Raw genomic sequence first — 18,346 nt, 5'->3', positions numbered from 1 at the left:
CCCAGTCAAGTTGAGTAGCTTCAAGAAAGCAGAGTGCATGGCTGCTCTGGGCAGCCTGGTCCAGTTCTGCCCAACCATGAGGGGAAATCTCTCTTTTTATCTATTCAGATTTTTCCTTGCTAAACCTTGAAGCTGTGGCTGCTTGTCTTTCAACTGGCATATGGAAGGAAAGTTTGCCTTTATCTTCCAACTCGCCACTATTTGGCAGAAGCCTGGCTGAGGAAGCCCTGCTCCCTCCACCTCTCCTTATAAAGCAGGTGCTCCAGCCCCTGACCATCTTATAGCCCTCCACTAGCCTTACTCCAAATTATCAATGCTTTTCATGTGTAATCAAGCAGAATCAAACCTGGACACAGTACTCCTTATGAGGCTCGTAAGTGCTGAATAAAAGGGAATAGTAACGTTCCATGACCTGCTAGTTACAATCCTGCTAGTACAACCTGATATGAGGTTGTCCCTCTGCATTGTAGGAGCACACAGCTGACTTACAGGCTCAACTTGTTCATGACTCCTCCTCCTTTTCCACACAGCTGTTTTCCAACCAGCCCATTCCCAGCCTCTCCTGTCACATGGGCTTGTTTTGCCAGGTTTCACATTTGCTTTTGTTGAACTTTGAGAGGTCTTTATCAGCCCATTCCTCCAGACTGTGGAGGTCTCTGTGAAGGGCAGCCATCCCAGTCCCTGCTCTCCCCAGCATGTCAATCACAACTATGCTGTGAGTGTCCTCTATCCCACCAGCCAGCTCTTTAAAGGTGGCATCAGATAAGCATTGGCTCAAGATCAGTTTGGGGGCCTCCCAAAGAAGGCAGGACAGTGGAATAATGGATAAACATATTAAATTAATAATAAAACAAAAGTTCAGTACCTGATTGTTATTTTGCAAGTTGTTGCAGTGCAATGTGTTGCTGGAGTTCACCTCTTTGAACCTCTGGAGCAGGTTCTCCACCAAAGTATCTCTGTCCTTCAGCTCAATGAACTGAAAGGCTGTCTTACTCCTTATGCTAACAATGATGGGATTAGGGAGAAGGCTTGTGTCCTCCATCTTCTCTATACTGATTACCTTCCCAGAGACATTACAGAAAACACATTAGGCACCACATCCACAAAAACATTCAAATTTTCTACATGTACCAAAACACAGCAATTCATATGCATGCTTTAAATGTGGTTATTCATATTGGCTTTCCTTGATCAAACACATCCAACTGCCTGAAGTTCGTGGTCTCTCTAGAAGCTCAAACCAAATGTCAAAAAGTATTCCAGATGCCTTTTTTTTCCCTAAATTACTTTTCATCCCACTTCTAAACAGAAGAGTGAGGGAAAAGATAAGACAGGAGTGTATGATTTAAAAAAATATTTATAAAAGGACCAACTTGATCGAATTCTGGGTGTGGAGAAGGAAATTTACTTTCCCACCTTTGAAGATGGGGAAAAACAGTTGTTTTGTTAGTTTTTATTATGTATACAACACTGTTCTCATATTGTTTTCTGTTTCTGCAACAGGAAGGTAAGTTGCTACAGTTATGATTTGGATGTTACTCTATTATTAGTCCAGGATGAAAGGAAAGCTTTAATTAAGAGATCATAACAGCCTTGTATCCACAGCAGATAAGACAGGTGTTAGCTGACAGTTTCCTTCTCATGTTCTACTCCCACCACCCTCCCTTGTGCTCTCCCCCTCCATTTAAACTCATCTATTGATTTCATGGAAATTTGTCAGCCCATCACTGCAGGCATAACATCCCCTCTTTCTCTCTGCCCTACAGCCTGGCAAAGTACCCATAGATTTGTTAAAGGCTGTCTACAGAGGGAGAGCTCAACACTTGTGTTGATCCCAGGCAAGGATGCTTTTGCATTGCTGGAATGGGTCCAAGCCAGTCTCCATCAACATCAAGCTGGATGTACGTGTTTGTGGAGCTGGGAGAGGAGCCCTGTCCAAGTCTTGGGCCAAGCAGACTCTGTTTTTGCAGTGTTCTGTCCTGCTGCATTACCTGTCCATACCTCACTTTGAGGATAGTTTTGAATCACCCATATTTTTAGGAGCTCAGGCCCTAAGGAGTCCCAGAACAAGCTGTACAACCATCCTGTAGGCAGGATACACACAAATATCCTACTCTTTTTCACCAAACAACACTTTGTCAAGGTAAGTCAAGTGGCAGCAGAGGCTTAGGGTAGAAAAAGGCAGATAAGGACCCAAAATTAAACAAACAAAAAACTCTACCTCTCTAAGTGGGATGATAACAGTGCAACAGCCATTTTCTTTACTGGCAAAACAGATGTAACTGTCTGAAGTATACATTGTCCCCGCTGTGTGACAGCGACTGAAGGGCGTCCAGAGAGAGCAGTCCACAACTTCGTGCAGCTTCTCCTTCCTGGGCAATCTGAAGAAGGCCCGAAAGAATTCATTCTGTGCTCTGGCTTCAAGATCCCTTGAGAAAAAGCAGCAAGAATGAATCATGAGATCCCGAAAGTCAGGACATGCAGTTTGAGGCTAACTTTTCTTGTTGGCCTCACCAAGAGCTAGGAATACAGAATAAAAGCACCATGCACAGCAATCTTCAGTGCTTATGTGAACAGAGCACTGTACAAGCAACTTTGTAATATGTTAAAAGGAAAACATTATCAGTAACTGCTTGTTTAACAATAAGGTCAAAAGCAACTAGTATAGTAACTAGGAAGGGAAAGGACACTAATTTGAATCAGCTGTTTTGCTGGTTTGGGGTTTTTTTACATTATTTTTAAACCATGTATTTTCTGTGGCTGCTATATGACTTTACAGACTCCAAGAGTTACAAATTTCAGTGCCCAGGAGACAACTGAATCTTTCATCTGATGAACACATATCGAGCAAGGGAGATTACCCTAATGTCCTTGTTTCCCTTCACAGTAGCATTACCAACATCGCCCCAGGGACTTGCACCTGCACCCAAAAGTAATGCATTTGTTCACTGACTACCTCCAAAGTGGTCAGTAATAGAAGTGCTAATGATGGTGGCATTTACATGATGGAATCCTTAACTTGCAGAGTAGCAGCCTCAGAGAGCCCTCAGAACAGTTTCAAAATGCAGAACAGTTTCAGGTCACTCACAGACTCAGTTGGGGATAACAGCACCAGCCACACTCAGTTTGAACTTGGCCTCCTTCCAGCCACCCATCCACATTTAAGTGAAGAGAAAAGTTTAAATAAATGAAACTTTCATTACTGAGCCATGGTTATACAGACTTGGCTTTGGGGACTTATTTTTCTTCTCCTTTCTTAATGAAGAAGCCTGCAGTAATTTAGAGAACTATGCAATTACATTATAAACAGGCCATGGCTATTAGCTCACCAACAGCAGCTCCAGAAACATTAGGGCTTAAATTCTATTATTTTCTTTACTACAAGTAAATTTTTCCTAGCGTGATTCACCTTAGGGAAAAGGAAAAAAAAAAAAAAAGCTTGATTTTGTGCCACTGAAAGAATTTAAAGCGTGGGCTGGAGCACAACAGGGAGTGGTACCTTGGTGCTGTAAATCCCCTCTTCACTCCTTCCTTCACCCACCTCTTCTGCAGACACCTTCCCTCTACCCCACCCCTGTTCCCTGTTAAAATATATGTTGAGACAAATGAAGCCACTGGCTCAATAAGTAAATAAATTACTTGTTTGGGTTTTGGGTTTTTTAGTTTAGTTGAATCCATAGAAAAAGACTTAGCCACAAGAAACAGGGAGGAAGACAATCCAGAACAGAGACCTGAGAAGAGAGGATCTGTATCTGCAAGCAACAGAAAAGACAGAATGGGCTCAACCAGCGTTCAGCTTCTGTTTCCTACTCAAGCACTATCTTCCTTAATAATATTATCCAACGAAAGCAGACAAATAGTCTCCTGTTTTTTCACAGAGAACAAAGAGAAACCCCCTTTGTGAAGAAAGACAAAAAGGTTGCTCCCGAGCTGAAATTCCACAGCGAGAGTAACTCTGATAAGTGCCTGCAGCGATCTACTATTGTGACAAAGCTGGATCAGGATATGCCTCCTAGTTAACTCACCACTAAAATATTTTCCATTTCTGCACAGCACAGATGAATGCTCCTGATAGCATCTGCAGTCAGGTCTGGTAGAGCTGTGCTCTCCTGCTATTGTGCTGCAAGGTAAGAGCCCCCCAGCATCTACTTGGTTGTGAAGATTTCTTGACCTTTAAGTGAAAAGAGGCTTTATACAGAAGAGTGGGACCTCTACTGAGGCATGCATGTCTGTTATTTAAGAGCTGACTGCTTCCTATGCTCCAAAATCTGAAGCTTCTGCGTTTTCAGGATTTTCCCGCATTTCCTGGGGCTGTGGGCTCCACATGCAGGGACTTTCAGACAACAAACCACAGGATTCTAAGCTGAAGAAGAATGACATTAGTCACATCTGAAACTAAGTAAATTCACCAGCACTGTATCCACCCCCACTAACCCGTGGAAGGCTGCCAATCCCAACATCCCTGGAACTGCCTGTCCCCCCATGACTCACGCACAGGCTCACACAGGGACACCACAGGGAACACACCACAGCCAGGGCTGCCCCAGAAACAAGTGCTGAAATGGACCAGCCTGCTTGGAGGAGGGATCCCAGAATAAAAAATGGTAGCAGAGGGACAAGATGCTGTCAGCACCTACCACTGTGGGCTCAAACAAGAGGTTTTATTCTAAAGTTGAACACCAAGAATATATTTCCCATTAAGCAAGCAAATTCTAGGGCTTAAAGGTTTCCCTTCATAAACATACCCAAACAAAATTAGAGTTGGTTAAAAAAACCCCTAACCCTACAACTCCAAAAAACCCACAAACAAATTTAGCTCCTAAAACAAGACAGGCAATTGTTTAAATATGATACAACAAAGATGGCCCACGTCACCAAGTCCCACAGCTTCCATTTAGAGTTTCACAAGACCTCCAACACCAAACAGAAATGCAATCTTTCTACTTGCACCCCTACCTGTTCGAAAATTTCTACTCTCGCTTAACTATTTCCGAGTGGGTTTGGTTGTTAAGCAAATGCAGCATACTGAGTAGTACTTAACTAAAAAAAGGAAAGCTATCATTATGTAAAAATAATGTTTATTGAGTATTTACACAAGCATCAGAAGAATAAAAGGCAACAAGATGCAACTGCCTTGTTCCCTGCTTTTCAAAAAACTCAGCAATTCCTTCTGAGTGCAGCTCCCAACTTGCATGTTATGGGATCATGGACTGCCTCCAACTCCAGCACTTCAAAGGGAATGGCAAGCCTGAACTGCAATAACTCCTTAGTGCATGACCCCCACATCACCTTCCAAGAGCTTTAAATTAAAGGAAATAACACACACAAGACTAACAAAATGCCTAAAAGCATCAGGATGCTTAAAATGCTGTCCTCACTGTCAAATGTTTTTCTGTGCTTTAAATCCAGCAGAAGCCAACTTGGCAAGATTTTAGCTCTGCTGAGTCACTTGTTGCCTGTCTAAAATCTAAACAGCCTTGTTGACCTCTTGCTTCAAGAGACAGATTACTAGATTCTTCTAACTATTGAGACTCCAGAAAGTAAGATACCTTGGAAATAACACATCCAACAATATATGTCTTTTTTTTTTAGAAGAACTGCTAAATTCATGTGGGAAGAAAGGCTTCTTATAAGCAAGTCAGGAGATGTTATCTGAGAAGAGCCAACATGGACTTGTCAGGACACATGTACACTGAACAACATTCCCTTACACAGCAGGAACACTAGACTTGTAGATGAAGGAGCTGCAATGAATGTTTTAGCCAAAATTTATGAAAGTCTTGATATAGCCTCTCATGAAACTAATTAAACTAGAACTGGCAAACTGTTGTACCAAGACAGTTGCAAAAGAGTACCTCAAAACACAGCCCTTCAGAGCTTCCTAATAAATTAGAAGGTTGTATCAAGAGGACTCCCTTGGGAATCTGTCCTAGATTAACTTCTGTTCAATGTCTTCATTGTCAACCTGTATGATGGATCAAGAGATTGTCACTAAACCTGCACCTGATGCAAGGCTGGTAGAGGCTAATGAACATAAAAACAGGATCAGGTTCAGATTTATATTTATAAATTTAAGCGATGTTGTGGAAAAAAACCATTACAAATATTTTCAGCTGTATATCATAAGCTTCACAAATGCAGCATGGAGATGAATTCCACCAGGAGCCATCCCTGGGGGTTACATAGGAACACAGGCTGAACAAGAGCCAGTGGCCTCATGCTCACAGGAGGAAAAGGAACACTGCCTGCGCTGCAGAAGTTCATGGCCACCAAATGCAGCATGGCACTCCCAGAACTGGCAAGGTTTCTGGGGCAATTCTATATCCCTCCACTGTGTGCCTGCCCCAACATGGCATCAGTGATGAATGTCCAGAGAAGAGTGACCAGAATGGCTAAAATCCACACTGATAAGAAAACCCTGGTGGAAGTAGGGCAGTGCAGCTTCAAAAAACTTTAAAAATTAAAAAAAAAGAGAAAGAAGATACACATCAACCCTCAAACGCATAAATGATTGCTCTAAGTGAGCGCAAACTGCTCCAAAGAAAGTGAGCACCTCTGATCTCTTCAATAGTACTGGATAGAACAAAAGGTGACAGACCCAAAAAGCGTGGAAGATTCAAGTTAGACCTCAGACTTCTCAGTGACAGAACAGTGAAGTACTGGTATGGATCCCGATATGCCCATTACTGCAAATCCTAAAAAACACATTGGCAGTCATGAAGAGATAACCCAAACCCTACCTTTTGCTACAGAGACACAATAAAAGGAAGTTTTTTCTAGTCACATTCTACTTGTTGCTCAAGGTTTAAAGCATTCTCAGATTCTCTCTCTGAAGGAATAAATGCAGATTGAAGCGACATTTATGACTCAGGATACTTCAAACAGTTTCCATTGGGCTTAGATCAGTGTTAACAACCTTCTTTGCCTTCACATGAAGCAAAGTCATTCTCATTGGTAATACACAGTTAAACATGAAGAAAGACACTTGATGTGGTTAGAGCCTGGGAAAACACATCACACTGTTAAAACCTTACCTATACCAGCACTAAAGCTTTTAAATTGTGGGTTCTGCTCTAGAGAATTTCTCACTACATTTGAGAAATGAAATGGGTACTTTTACATCCTGAAAGAGATGGAAATTAGAAGTATGAGAAACCTATACCAGAAACTGCTGCAGCCTTTTTTTTTAAAAAAGAAAAAGTAGTTACCATATATATTCCAGTAAAATTGTATGGCACATACATTTGTCTACAAGAAATGGCATTTGCAGGTACCAAACACATCAGCTTTACTTTGCTTTTTATGGCAATTACCTCCATTGCCATTGATCCCTTCATAATTCATTGTTCTGTGCTTAATCATTTCATTAAACAGCACAAACAATTGCATACTGACTTATTTGACTCTGGCCATGACATAATTTGTGTCACAGGTTGTGGGCCTAATCCCATGGCCTCTCTGAGTCCCATCCCTCCACGGATCAGCAAGACGACCCAAAAGCCTCAGGAATCGCAAAGGTTTATGGTTTTCAGACTGTAGAATATACAAATCATGACAGCACTGAAAATGCATTTCTCTAAAAATAAAGATGTTGAAACAAGCCTCTCACAAAAGAAAGCCTAGCAAACACAAGACATCTACAAATTCATCAATTTGTCAGAGCTGGAATAGTTCAAATGATGTGTATGTCTGCTTTCGTTTTCATAGATTATTATTTGCTTCCTAATCATGTACAAGAATTAACAATAACAATTAGAGGGAACATGTTGAGAGAAAAGCAATTGCTCTTGTAGTACTAAAATGGCTTCAAGAAAAAAAGCAGCAACCAAAACGTCATTCACCAAGAAAGTAAAACATTCCCCCCAAAACATGTTAACACTAAAAACCAGTTTATCCACTAGTCAAACTACAGTCTTGCTTAATCACCTTACATTAAAGTGGTTGCTGAAGTGGGACAAAGGGCACCAGAAACAGCAACTTATCCAACCACTGCCTAATTCATGCAGAGGAAATGGGATTTTGGTATCATCCGTGCCATCCCAAGCCACAGCACAGGTTAGAGAACATCTTGACCAGGAAATCTCCAGGTAAATATATTTTTGATACATTTATTTGATATATTTTTGATATATTTATTCCTTCTCCCTGTGTTCCTTTTATTTTCTTTTTTCTTCTTTAGTTGGAGGGAAGGAGAGACAGAACCAGTTTGAATAAGTGTGTGGGAAGGTTTCTCTTGCTTGACCACTAATGGGCACACTGCTTTTCAAAAATGCCACAATGTACTTACAAGATGATTACCTGAGAGCCCCTTTTTATAGCATATTACTAAGCTTATACTTTTCTTTAAAACTGTAATTTTATTTTCTTTCCATTCAGTTAGTACCCCTGATTCAAAGACTATTTTGGGAAATGAAAATGACAAAAACTGGTCGATGCTGAAAAATATCTCCCCCCAGGTTTTTGTTACATCTCCTCTGGATTTCTCTTCCTGCATCTAACTTTTCAGCCCAAAAGCAGGAGGAACATAAAATGGTAAACCATGGAAAGGGGCTGAGATACAACCTAGCACAGCCATATTCTACATTAGCTAAAGTATACATCCCTACATCTCTTGAGCCAAAAGCCTACAACATTAAAAAAATCAAGTTATATACATAGTGTAAAAACAATGGCAGCTCTTGTACTCCAAGGAACCCTGGTTATTAAAAAAAGCCTGCAAAGATTTTTATGGCTGCTCACCACTGTGTTACCTCAACAGAATTCTGCAATGATAAAATCGTGGTGTCACTGATTTTCCTTATTGTGTGTATGTATGAAATTGCAGAGGAAGTCCATTTTATTGTTTTAAACTCCATTATGACACTTTGCAGAAGTGTTTAGCTGAGAGATAGGCCCACCACCACTGTAAAAATGTCCCTCAGAAACAATAAAATGGCTACTGGTCTCTTTTTTGGGAAATGATACCATGCATTCCTTATGTTTTAGTCAGGAAGCAACAGCTGGGTGATTCCCTTCATACCCCTGGCAGAGGGAGAGGAAGGAAGAGCAAGAAAGAGCATGATTCAAGAGGAGATAACTGCTCCACAAACATCCCATTCAGAAAAGAAGTATTTTAAATCAGCACGTTAACCTTGAAGCCCGAGGCAAATTCCAGTTAGGGCTATTTCATCCTGCCCACCTACAATTCCTCAGGGCAGCTTCCCTCCCCCTTTCTCGAAGCAGCAAATAAAACACAGAGTTGTGTGTTGCGCTACCAGCAGAGAAATAGCCATCGATCTTTCCCTGAGAGCCAATGCATTTCTGTAGTGGGAGAGGAACGCAGGGATGCATTTCAGGGATGCAAGGGGTAGAGCTGACAATAGCAATACCACAACTGTGTGTTTTTTAAGTCCTGTAACTGCTTGCTGAAGTGGCTACGGCAATCACACTAGTGGGAATTCCATGTTTCAGATATGATCAAAAGCAGTAATTCCAGAGAACTGAAGGCACTAGGGAAGCCTACACATTACCAAAAATTTAAGCAAAATAATGCTGCTCTTCAGGGAAGATGGAAAATATCCCTTGCTGCAATCTTCCCTTCTATGGTCACAGTACTTTTGAAACTTTGCATTGTTTAAGGGAAGAATATAAAGTCAAAAAATGTATCTTGCATAAAGTTAAAATGCACCTTTTAGATACAGCCTAACACACTGTGAAGTCTCTTTTGCATCCAATCAAACAAAGCTTTGAAATCTTACCCAGCTAAGACACCAAACCATGAATCCCACTATTGAACCTCTGCTAATGAGACAGTTTATCTTTTTACCTCTTGGTAATCTGAGTAGGATCCTGCAGGCCTGGATCCAGTTCAAAGATTTCATTATCGAGTAGCCTTCGGAGTGTCACATCGGCCAGCTGCTCCATGATCCTGAAAGCCTCAGAGATATTGAGGAAGGTGGAGAAGTCGCGCTCCTTGTTTGCTGTGGTGACACGGACTGTGTCCGTCATGAAGACATTGGAGGTTCTTTCCAGCTTCTGGACCTCAACCCAAGGAATGATAAGTTTCACTGCAATCCAAGAGAAGAGCAAAAGTGTGCTGGAAACTTCGCTTACATCTTTCAGATTTGGGAAACAATCAAATTCAGAATGAAAAGGAAACCAAAGAGGAGAGAAATTTTTGTGGGCAAGACCAAGCACATGCTGAAGTGTCTGTTATGACTCTGCATTCAATCTCACCCACTCCAAAAGACGTGTCTTTTTCAGAATCTCTCCCTCAAAATTTTAACTATCTTCACAAGAAATGCTAGACTGGGGAGTGGTGCCTTTGCAGAACATCTGCCATACCCTGTGCTCCTAACTCCTTTACAAGTCATTTCTGCAGCCTGCTTCCTTGCCACCAGAAGAAACAGTACATCTCCAGAATACAGAGAGAAGAGAGAAAGGCTTTGTAATCTCCTAGAAACAAAACACTAGGCAGGTGGAAAACCAATTACATGCACAGTTACTTTAGCTTTTAAAATAAAGCTAACTCCCCTCCAAAAGAAAGCTGTTTTGGAGAATGCTATAAAGTGTAATTACGACTATAAACAAGACATTAAAAAAGCTGCCTAGCCTTTGGGATCTTTCCATTTAGTTACTTTTTACTGGAAAGATTCACAGGGCACATCTTGCCCTAAACATTACCTGTAGTCAGGCTTGTTTATAGAGAACAAGAAGTGTAGGACACCATTGAATCACATAAATACAAGTGGCAAACAGAATCAGCTTACTTTAGATAACTACTGCAGGATGTTACTTGCCTCTCACATGAATCTCTGGGTAGAAATTAGGCTGGAAAGGACTTTAAAATAGATTCAATTTCTTCTTAACAACTGTTGGAAACTTCCCAGATTTCTCTGTGCCAATAACATCAAGACTACAGCCCTTAACATCCCTAGCTGGTCTCCTGATGCCAATAAAGCAATAAAAAGGCAGCAATAACAAACATTGTCATATATATATGACACTTATCAAAGACCATTCATTACCTAAGGAGCTACCCTCAGCAAGTTTTCTGTACTACATGAACCACAGCTGTCAAGATTATTTACAGATTGCATTTTTTCTTACTTAAATAAAGCACAGCTGCATCAACATGCAGAGACTGTTGCAAATGATCATAAAATCAACTGTACCAGCCCAGCCAAGGGAAGAAAGATTAAATAATGCTGTAGCAACAGCACTGCTGTTCAGGCAGGTCAGAGTCACACAGGCTCTACAGTGCTGGTTACAGAAAAAGCACAACAGCCTGTACAGGATACTCAAGTCACTGATAAAAGGTACAAAGTCTTCGAAGTTTCAGAAAAACACAAATTTAATTAAAAATGTGAAGAAACCTTGGCACACCCTTCCAAGCTATCTGATGATCTAAACCTCTCAAATCCTACAAACACTTGGAAGCTTAGATAAAAGGAGACTTGTCCTGGAAAAAAATTTTCCATGGAGTTTATACTCACATAAGCCGTAAATTAATATTATGAGAAGTTGAAAACGGGTTCTAATATCACATTCCAGATCACTTCAACACAAAATGAAACAAAAGAGGGGAAAAGACTTGTCAAAAGCAGAAGACTTAACACTTTGCCTATACAGAGATTTCAGTCTATGATTTGGGGGGATTTTTGTAGAGGTAAAACACAATTGAGAACTAATTTTATTGCAACTCATATATTGAGTTTTTTCTCTGTGTAGTATTGAAGAACACAATAAATGTGATTTCTTAGCAACATTTTGAAAACCAGATTTAACCAGATTTCATTTGTGATTGCTGCCTGAAAAAGACAAAGGCAACGAATCGCTTGTTCTGCATGTAATCAGCATCAGCTTCTCAAATAGTAACAACTGTATTAAATCTGGATTATTCCCTGTAATATAAATATTTCATAAACATGACAAAACACTAGCCTAGAAACAGAAGTAATCTGCTTTATCACAATCAAGGAAGTGGGAATAATTTCAGCATATATGCTGCTTCCCACTGAGCTAGGGAAGTTTGTTTAACCAAAAGAAAATTCAGGGGGTTTTCTCACATTTCCATGCAAATGTATGGGAACACAAAGACAATGTGACTGACTGCACTGCTGAATGAACAGCGCATTTTCCATGGTCAAAACAAAAAGTTGCAAACATGTAATTGTTTGTTTGATTTGGGTTTTTTGGTTTTTGTTTTTTGTTGATTTGCATAATGAATATCATTAAAGACATGAGAAGAAATCTCTTCTTAAACAATACAACATGATATTGTATTTCCATTATCATTTAACAATCTGTGGTATTGCATAAACAAAATTTTTGGAACCATATAAAGGGTTTTTCGCTCTCCCTTCTCCTTCCTTCTTATCTATCATTAATAAGTATCATTTCTGCTTTGTGTTCTTTGGCAAACTGGCTAGCTCAGATTTAATGAGAGAAAACCTGCAATGATAATAAGAAGAAATGATTGACAAAGAATTTAATACTAACCAGAAAACAAGGGGATTAAACAAGAACTCACGTATCTAGTATATGAAGAAATTCCATTCTATTCTTCCCAGCATAACTCAACTTTTGTTTTTATAGTGAATAACAAACTTAGCTGCACTTCAAATATAATTCTCTCATCTTTGGTGATATGACAAAATAAGTAGCTTGAAATAATATAAGGGAAGAAAGGACCTCCAGCTCTAAGCATGTCTTTGTATGTTTTCAGTCTTAGAAATGACAAGTTACTATCTTTCTTAAGAAGAACTTCATTTCTAAATCTACAGCTATATCTCAATATTACATCCAGTTGAAATATGGCAAAGTTTTCCTAACTGATCTGACAAACATTGCTATATTTACAGCAGTATAGGTTTCTATTGCTAACTTTGTTTAAGTTCCAGCAGGATAAACAGGCCTTAAAAGGCTAGAGGTTTATGCACAATTTTACTGAACAGAGAAATGCTATAGTTCAAATGGCTACATTCATTTTCACATCTTACATCTGTTACTTTTATTTTTACCTTCTAATATCTATTCTGTCAGGCTTTCCATCCACACAATTCTTTCTCTGTAGAAGAACATCCCAACTAAATCCTTAGAACTTGCTGAACCATCTGAAGGGCCAAAAAGCCTCAGGATATGCTTCTTGTGACATTACTGCACTGCTATTCAGAAACACAAACAAATCCCTAAACTGCTGTTGTTTTTCCTTAAAAGCTCTGAATTTTCACCTGGTTCTCCAGGGCACATTCCTTCTACTTGTCCTGGGATTTCTTAAGGCAGGCAGCTTGACTCAGGCACCCCTGGCCCCACCAGCCCTTCCCTGACCACCCTGCTGCAATGTGGTGACTTTGCTTCCTTGCCTGTGGGAGGGACCCATCCTTACTCACTCTTTTCAGCACTAAAACTCCTCATTTTAGACCTTCTAGAAGGTCTGCTACATCTTAAGGTTGCTCCAATGTCAAAAAGAAAAACCAGGTAACAACTATGTCTCTGTGCTCTTGCAGTGTTATTTTCATTACTGGATTCATATTAAAACACAAAGGCTGAAGTGAAAATTGAATTAAAAAGGATTTTTCACCTAATAACTAATATCTAAAAACTCAGAAACTAAATTTCAGAGATCAGCTAGGTTTTTCATAAGAACTGTGGCTATTCTTGCTTTTAAATGTATTTATATCTCTCCCCAGCATAAGATTCCTTATGCATTTACACTTACATTCTTTGCCCAGGAAGAAGGAATAAAAACAGAGATGATTGATGCTCAAATAAAGCCAGCCTTGCCGAGGAACTTTTCCTTTCCAACAGCAACAGGAATAATAGGTGATCAACTTCTCTGCTTCAGGAAAATTAAATCTGGATTCAAATTTCACCAGGGCTTCTCGGAACTTCTCGGGGTCCTCCTCCTGCTCAGCGAGTTTGCTGCTTGTTTCCTCTGCAATCAGTGCCTGAACCCAGAACAAGACCATATGTCAGCATAGAGCTATGGCACTCACACTCAGGCAAGCTGCTACAAACTGCCCATTCAAATTCTAATAAATGCAACACTTTCTCACAAAAAATTCCAGTCAATTTGCAGTTTTCACAAATGGAGAAATTTTTCTGGTGCTTGCATCTCTCACACATTTTGAATGCTCCCAAAGCAAGAATTCTGGGGCCTTCTTTACCTTATTCATAGTTTTTTCAACAGGACTGTATCTCTGCAATTTCACTTATGGCTTATGACTGCTCTTATTTTGTATACACAGAGTAAAAACAGAGTAACAGTTGTGGCTACTGAACAGTACTATTTACCTGCGAAGAAGCAAAGCAGTCAGATGTGTCAACAACTTGAGACATGCTTGGAACCATTACAAACACAGTTTCAAGAACATCTACATAAATGTAATTAATATTTCAGATTTTTAATAGTGGTATTACAACAAAGGAGTTAAGTATGCATTGCACCATGCAGACAAATAATTCATATGTTACAGCACCTGCAATAGTTTGTAATTACCAAGCAATCCTAACGTGCTAAAAGTCTTCAGCAGGTGCAAGGGTCCAAAACCTGGATTTAACATTAACTAATGAAACCTGAAGAATTTTGGATATGTATTGTGCTAGGTAACAGGCTGTCACTGTGTTATCAAGACAGATTAGTTGTATTTGGTATTTCAGTGCACTTAAGACAACATGCCTTTTTTTAAAGAAAGCAGGATAAAAACTAGGATTTGTACAGTGATGTTTTGCTTTTGTCCTCTTCTCCAAATTCAGAGCCCACAGAGCTCACAGCAGCAAGGCTGAAATTCACCAAATGCATTATGTTCCTACAAAATTTCCAAACTGAAAAAGAGGCTATGGAGGGAAGAGCATCCCATTAAAACTCTTAGCAAGAAAAAGCATGTAGCAGGCCCTGAGGTACAGCAGCCACCAGTGAACCCACACTCCCACCCAGACATAACCAAGCTCCTCTTAGAGTTCATTAGTATTTCATTAAAAGCAGAGCTCAGGACACCAGGCTTTTTAAGTTACTCCCCACATGCCACTGTTATTTTTAATCTGATTTATGGTCACAAAATTCCTTTACTTTTAAAATTCTTTAACCTTCCAAAAGGATGCTCATTTCTCCAACCCTGTGGTGAGCCAGCAGCTTCATGTGCTGGGCACAGCAGGTGCAAGAGCCACAAAGAAAACAAGTCATGTTTATATGGTCAAAACCAAGCATGAGTGACAACAGCTTCATGGCATTCTTCTAATAAATCACATGTAATTGGGCAGGAGAGGGTGAAAGTGAGACAGTTTCCTTACCTTGACTTTCCCTTTGACAAAACTAACAATATCCTCTTTATTGTCAAACACAGACAAAGTATGGAGCAAGTTTTGTTCCAGCCATTCCCAGTGCTGGTTTATTTCCTCTGCCGTGGCACCTAGAAGGGCAAAAAAATAATATATTGAAACTAATCCTGCAAGATAAAATTGAAAGGAAGGGAGGAAAAAAGTCATAAAATGGACTATTTCGTAAATTCATTATGAGAAATTGAACTTTAAACCTCAGAATTCTTAGTAGCAAACAGGTCAAAAAGGTCTCATTCATAGCAGCATAGCTAGAGAAAAACAAAAACCTCATTGTTTTAGAGAATTAGTTTTAGGGCTTTTAGTTTTATCTTCTCGAATGCTCTCAGCCAGCAAATGCTGCATTAAAAGTCAAAGCAGAAAAAACATCAAAACTTCATCCTGAGCTGCCAGACTGCAGCTTATTCTGACATGACATTCTCTAAGTGGCCACTGGAAACCTCTGATTTATGCCCCACTCCCAAAAGTCCCTGATCTTCCTCTCTCCCTCCCTCAATACACACATGCACACACACCCCACACACAAACACATGCACACCCTTTGAGAGGAATACAAAACCTTCTACAATAAATAAAGTACCTAAAACAGAATTTGGTTCACCAGCACCTAAAGGTTCTACAAGAGCAAATTTCTACAGTTTGGGGAAGAAATACAGCAAACGGAAATCTTTGACTAGTACAGCTTTTCAAAACTTTAAAGCTTCTTTCTCTAAACACCTGAGGGGTTTGCTGGTTCTTTAAATCTAATCTGTTCACACTAACTCCAGAAATAATATTTCACTCATTACTGATCTGCTTTGGCTCCTTCTGCTTGAAACTGAATTGTCTCTGCATGACACGAGGACAGAGAAGTCATAGCAAGATGGGCACCATACAGGGCCAACAAGGGAAAATCTGAGCCCTCCAGATCCTACTGGTCAGTAATTAGACATTATAGGTAAAAAAGTAAAGGCAGTAATAGGTGCTTCTCCTAGTGCCTTGCTTGTGGAAGAAAGAAAAGAAATAGCTGTATGTAAGAGAAATACAAATCACACATGAACATAATTAATCTCAAATAGAAGACCCATTATCTCAAGATTTGTTTTGTGTGTACATTAGTGATGCATCATGTTGCCTCACAACAACAAAAAATGATAAATTAAGTGAGGATTTTCCATTTCCCTCTGCTCTGTTTTCCATGCAGAATGCCAGCTGGCAGGGAAACCTTCCATGCTTTAACTTCCCTGACAGGAAGGTCTTGTAATGGAACTTCTTAAATATCATTAATCAAGGTTAAATTTAAATTAAAAAATCATACAATTAGAGACACTTAAAAGCCCTTTAGGTCAAGAAAACAAATTATATAAATGTTTAAGAACACCAGAAATAGAGTAATTTTATACTGAAATGGCAGCACAAAGCGAATACTGAGTTGACTTTTTATTTCTGAGTAACTACAAGATACCATGTGTATGGGCAAGCTGTCAGGCTGCCTCTTGTGAAATAAGCTGTGAGCAAGATCCCTTTCATAGAAGCATCCCCACTGCTGGGACTGCTCTGAGCCCAGGCAGCAGCTATACTCCACAGGGACTCCTGCAGCATCTCCTGCCTGCCCCCAGGGTTTCTGATCAAATACCAAAAGATCATTTTGGCCCTTTCATTTGGTCAGGCCGACTCAATTTTTTGAGTCCCTTCTTTATTTATAATCTCTATTTTATAGTTTAAAGTTGTTCTGCGATTTGACCCAAGCATTGCCAATCTCTTCTTTCCATTCCTTATTCCTCTTCCTGTGCTGATGCTCTGCACAGCATTTCATTCCACCTTTTACCACCTTCTTCATCTGCTCATGTCAAGTGTTTTGTCTAACTGCTGCCTCATTCCTCAGAATCTTTTCTTTAAACCCACTTCTCACTAAATCTTTTGCTCTCCCTCTCCTAAAACCAACTTTGCTTGACTGAGCCTTGAGTTTCTTTTTTGCCCATGAGCCCTCTGAAAGAAAAATTTCAAGGGGTGAGGTTAGACTTTTTTTTTTCCTGTACTGGTATAACATGATTAACCATCTGGATTAAAACATCTCTGCCAGAACAGCCGTGCAGGGATCAGATTTCCTAGCACCCCTCTGAGATTTACAAATGTCTGTAACAGACCTGACCCTTAAGCATATATTATCATTTAAGCCTACAGCTCCTGGAACAGAGGGCTGCCAACATACAACGCAAAATGTCATTTTAATTAACTGCCTGATGACATGATGGCTGTCCACAATCAAGTTACACTGGGAGACTGGAAGGAGCTCCTTGCCCTCGCTGTACAACAGCAGGAACCACCACCTCTGTGTGGGGAATGTCTTTCTCCAGCTTCCCAAGAAGGGGCTGGGGTGATGCTCCTCTGCCTTCTATTGCCAGCTCTCCCCTGGACACTCATGTCAGGGTTTCACAGCAGCAATATTATTCACAAACAGCTTCTGCTCCATGGTTCTTTAGTTCTGTGCAGCTCTGGCAACTGTGTATGTTCTACCCATGCAGCACACAAAACAGACCCCTCTGCTTTCCGTTCTATTACTATAAACCTCATTTTCTCAGGGATGAGCATCTGTTCAGAAGAGCCAAAGAGAATTTTAGAAAACATTAATCATGTGAGTTTGTCTCAGCAAAATCCTTAGCCATTCCAACACAGCAAGTTTGTCATTTGTAGTTCCTTCAAAAAATAAAAAACCAAAATCAAAAAACCACACCAAATTCTGTGTGCAGTAAGAGTGTGGGTGGGGCAAGGATCAGCCCCAGAGAGTAGTATTGCATATGTTCAAATAATCAAGAAGCCATGAAAGCTTTTCCAGTGAAAGCTACCTGGTTTCATCACAGGACTGTAACAGCATGAAGATCTTAAATTTCTCCATGAGAGGGCATTACTTAAATATAAAAAGGAGGGGAGGAGGGATAGAAAGCACAGAGCAATTGCAAAACAAAGAAAACCTAGCCAAAACAAAAATAGCCCAAATGGACTTTATGCAAGCTTCTTCACACACACATCTGGCCCAGGGAAAAATTCCCAG

At 40.1% G+C, this 18,346-nt stretch overlaps 1 protein-coding gene across 1 annotated transcript in view; it reads right to left on the bottom strand.

Moving 5' to 3' along the window:
• TBC1D8 (TBC1 domain family member 8) overlaps positions 1-18,346 on the bottom strand; it is a 35,252-nt gene that overhangs the window by 15,454 nt on the left and 1,452 nt on the right. Inside the window, exons 2-6 of the mRNA XM_031056162.1 lie at positions 15,271-15,389; positions 13,700-13,928; positions 9,806-10,046; positions 2,222-2,429; positions 866-1,060 (exon numbers count right to left, since the gene is read on the bottom strand). Of these exons, the coding sequence (XP_030912022.1) occupies positions 866-1,060; positions 2,222-2,429; positions 9,806-9,987 (585 nt within the window). The 5' untranslated portion in view covers positions 9,988-10,046; positions 13,700-13,928; positions 15,271-15,389. The remainder of the gene's footprint in view (positions 1-865; positions 1,061-2,221; positions 2,430-9,805; positions 10,047-13,699; positions 13,929-15,270; positions 15,390-18,346) is intronic.

This window comes from Geospiza fortis, unplaced genomic scaffold, assembly GCF_000277835.1.
Source record: "Geospiza fortis unplaced genomic scaffold, GeoFor_1.0 scaffold192, whole genome shotgun sequence".
NCBI lineage: Eukaryota > Metazoa > Chordata > Aves > Passeriformes > Thraupidae > Geospiza > Geospiza fortis.
This window is presented reverse-complemented; position numbering and strand designations above follow the sequence as displayed.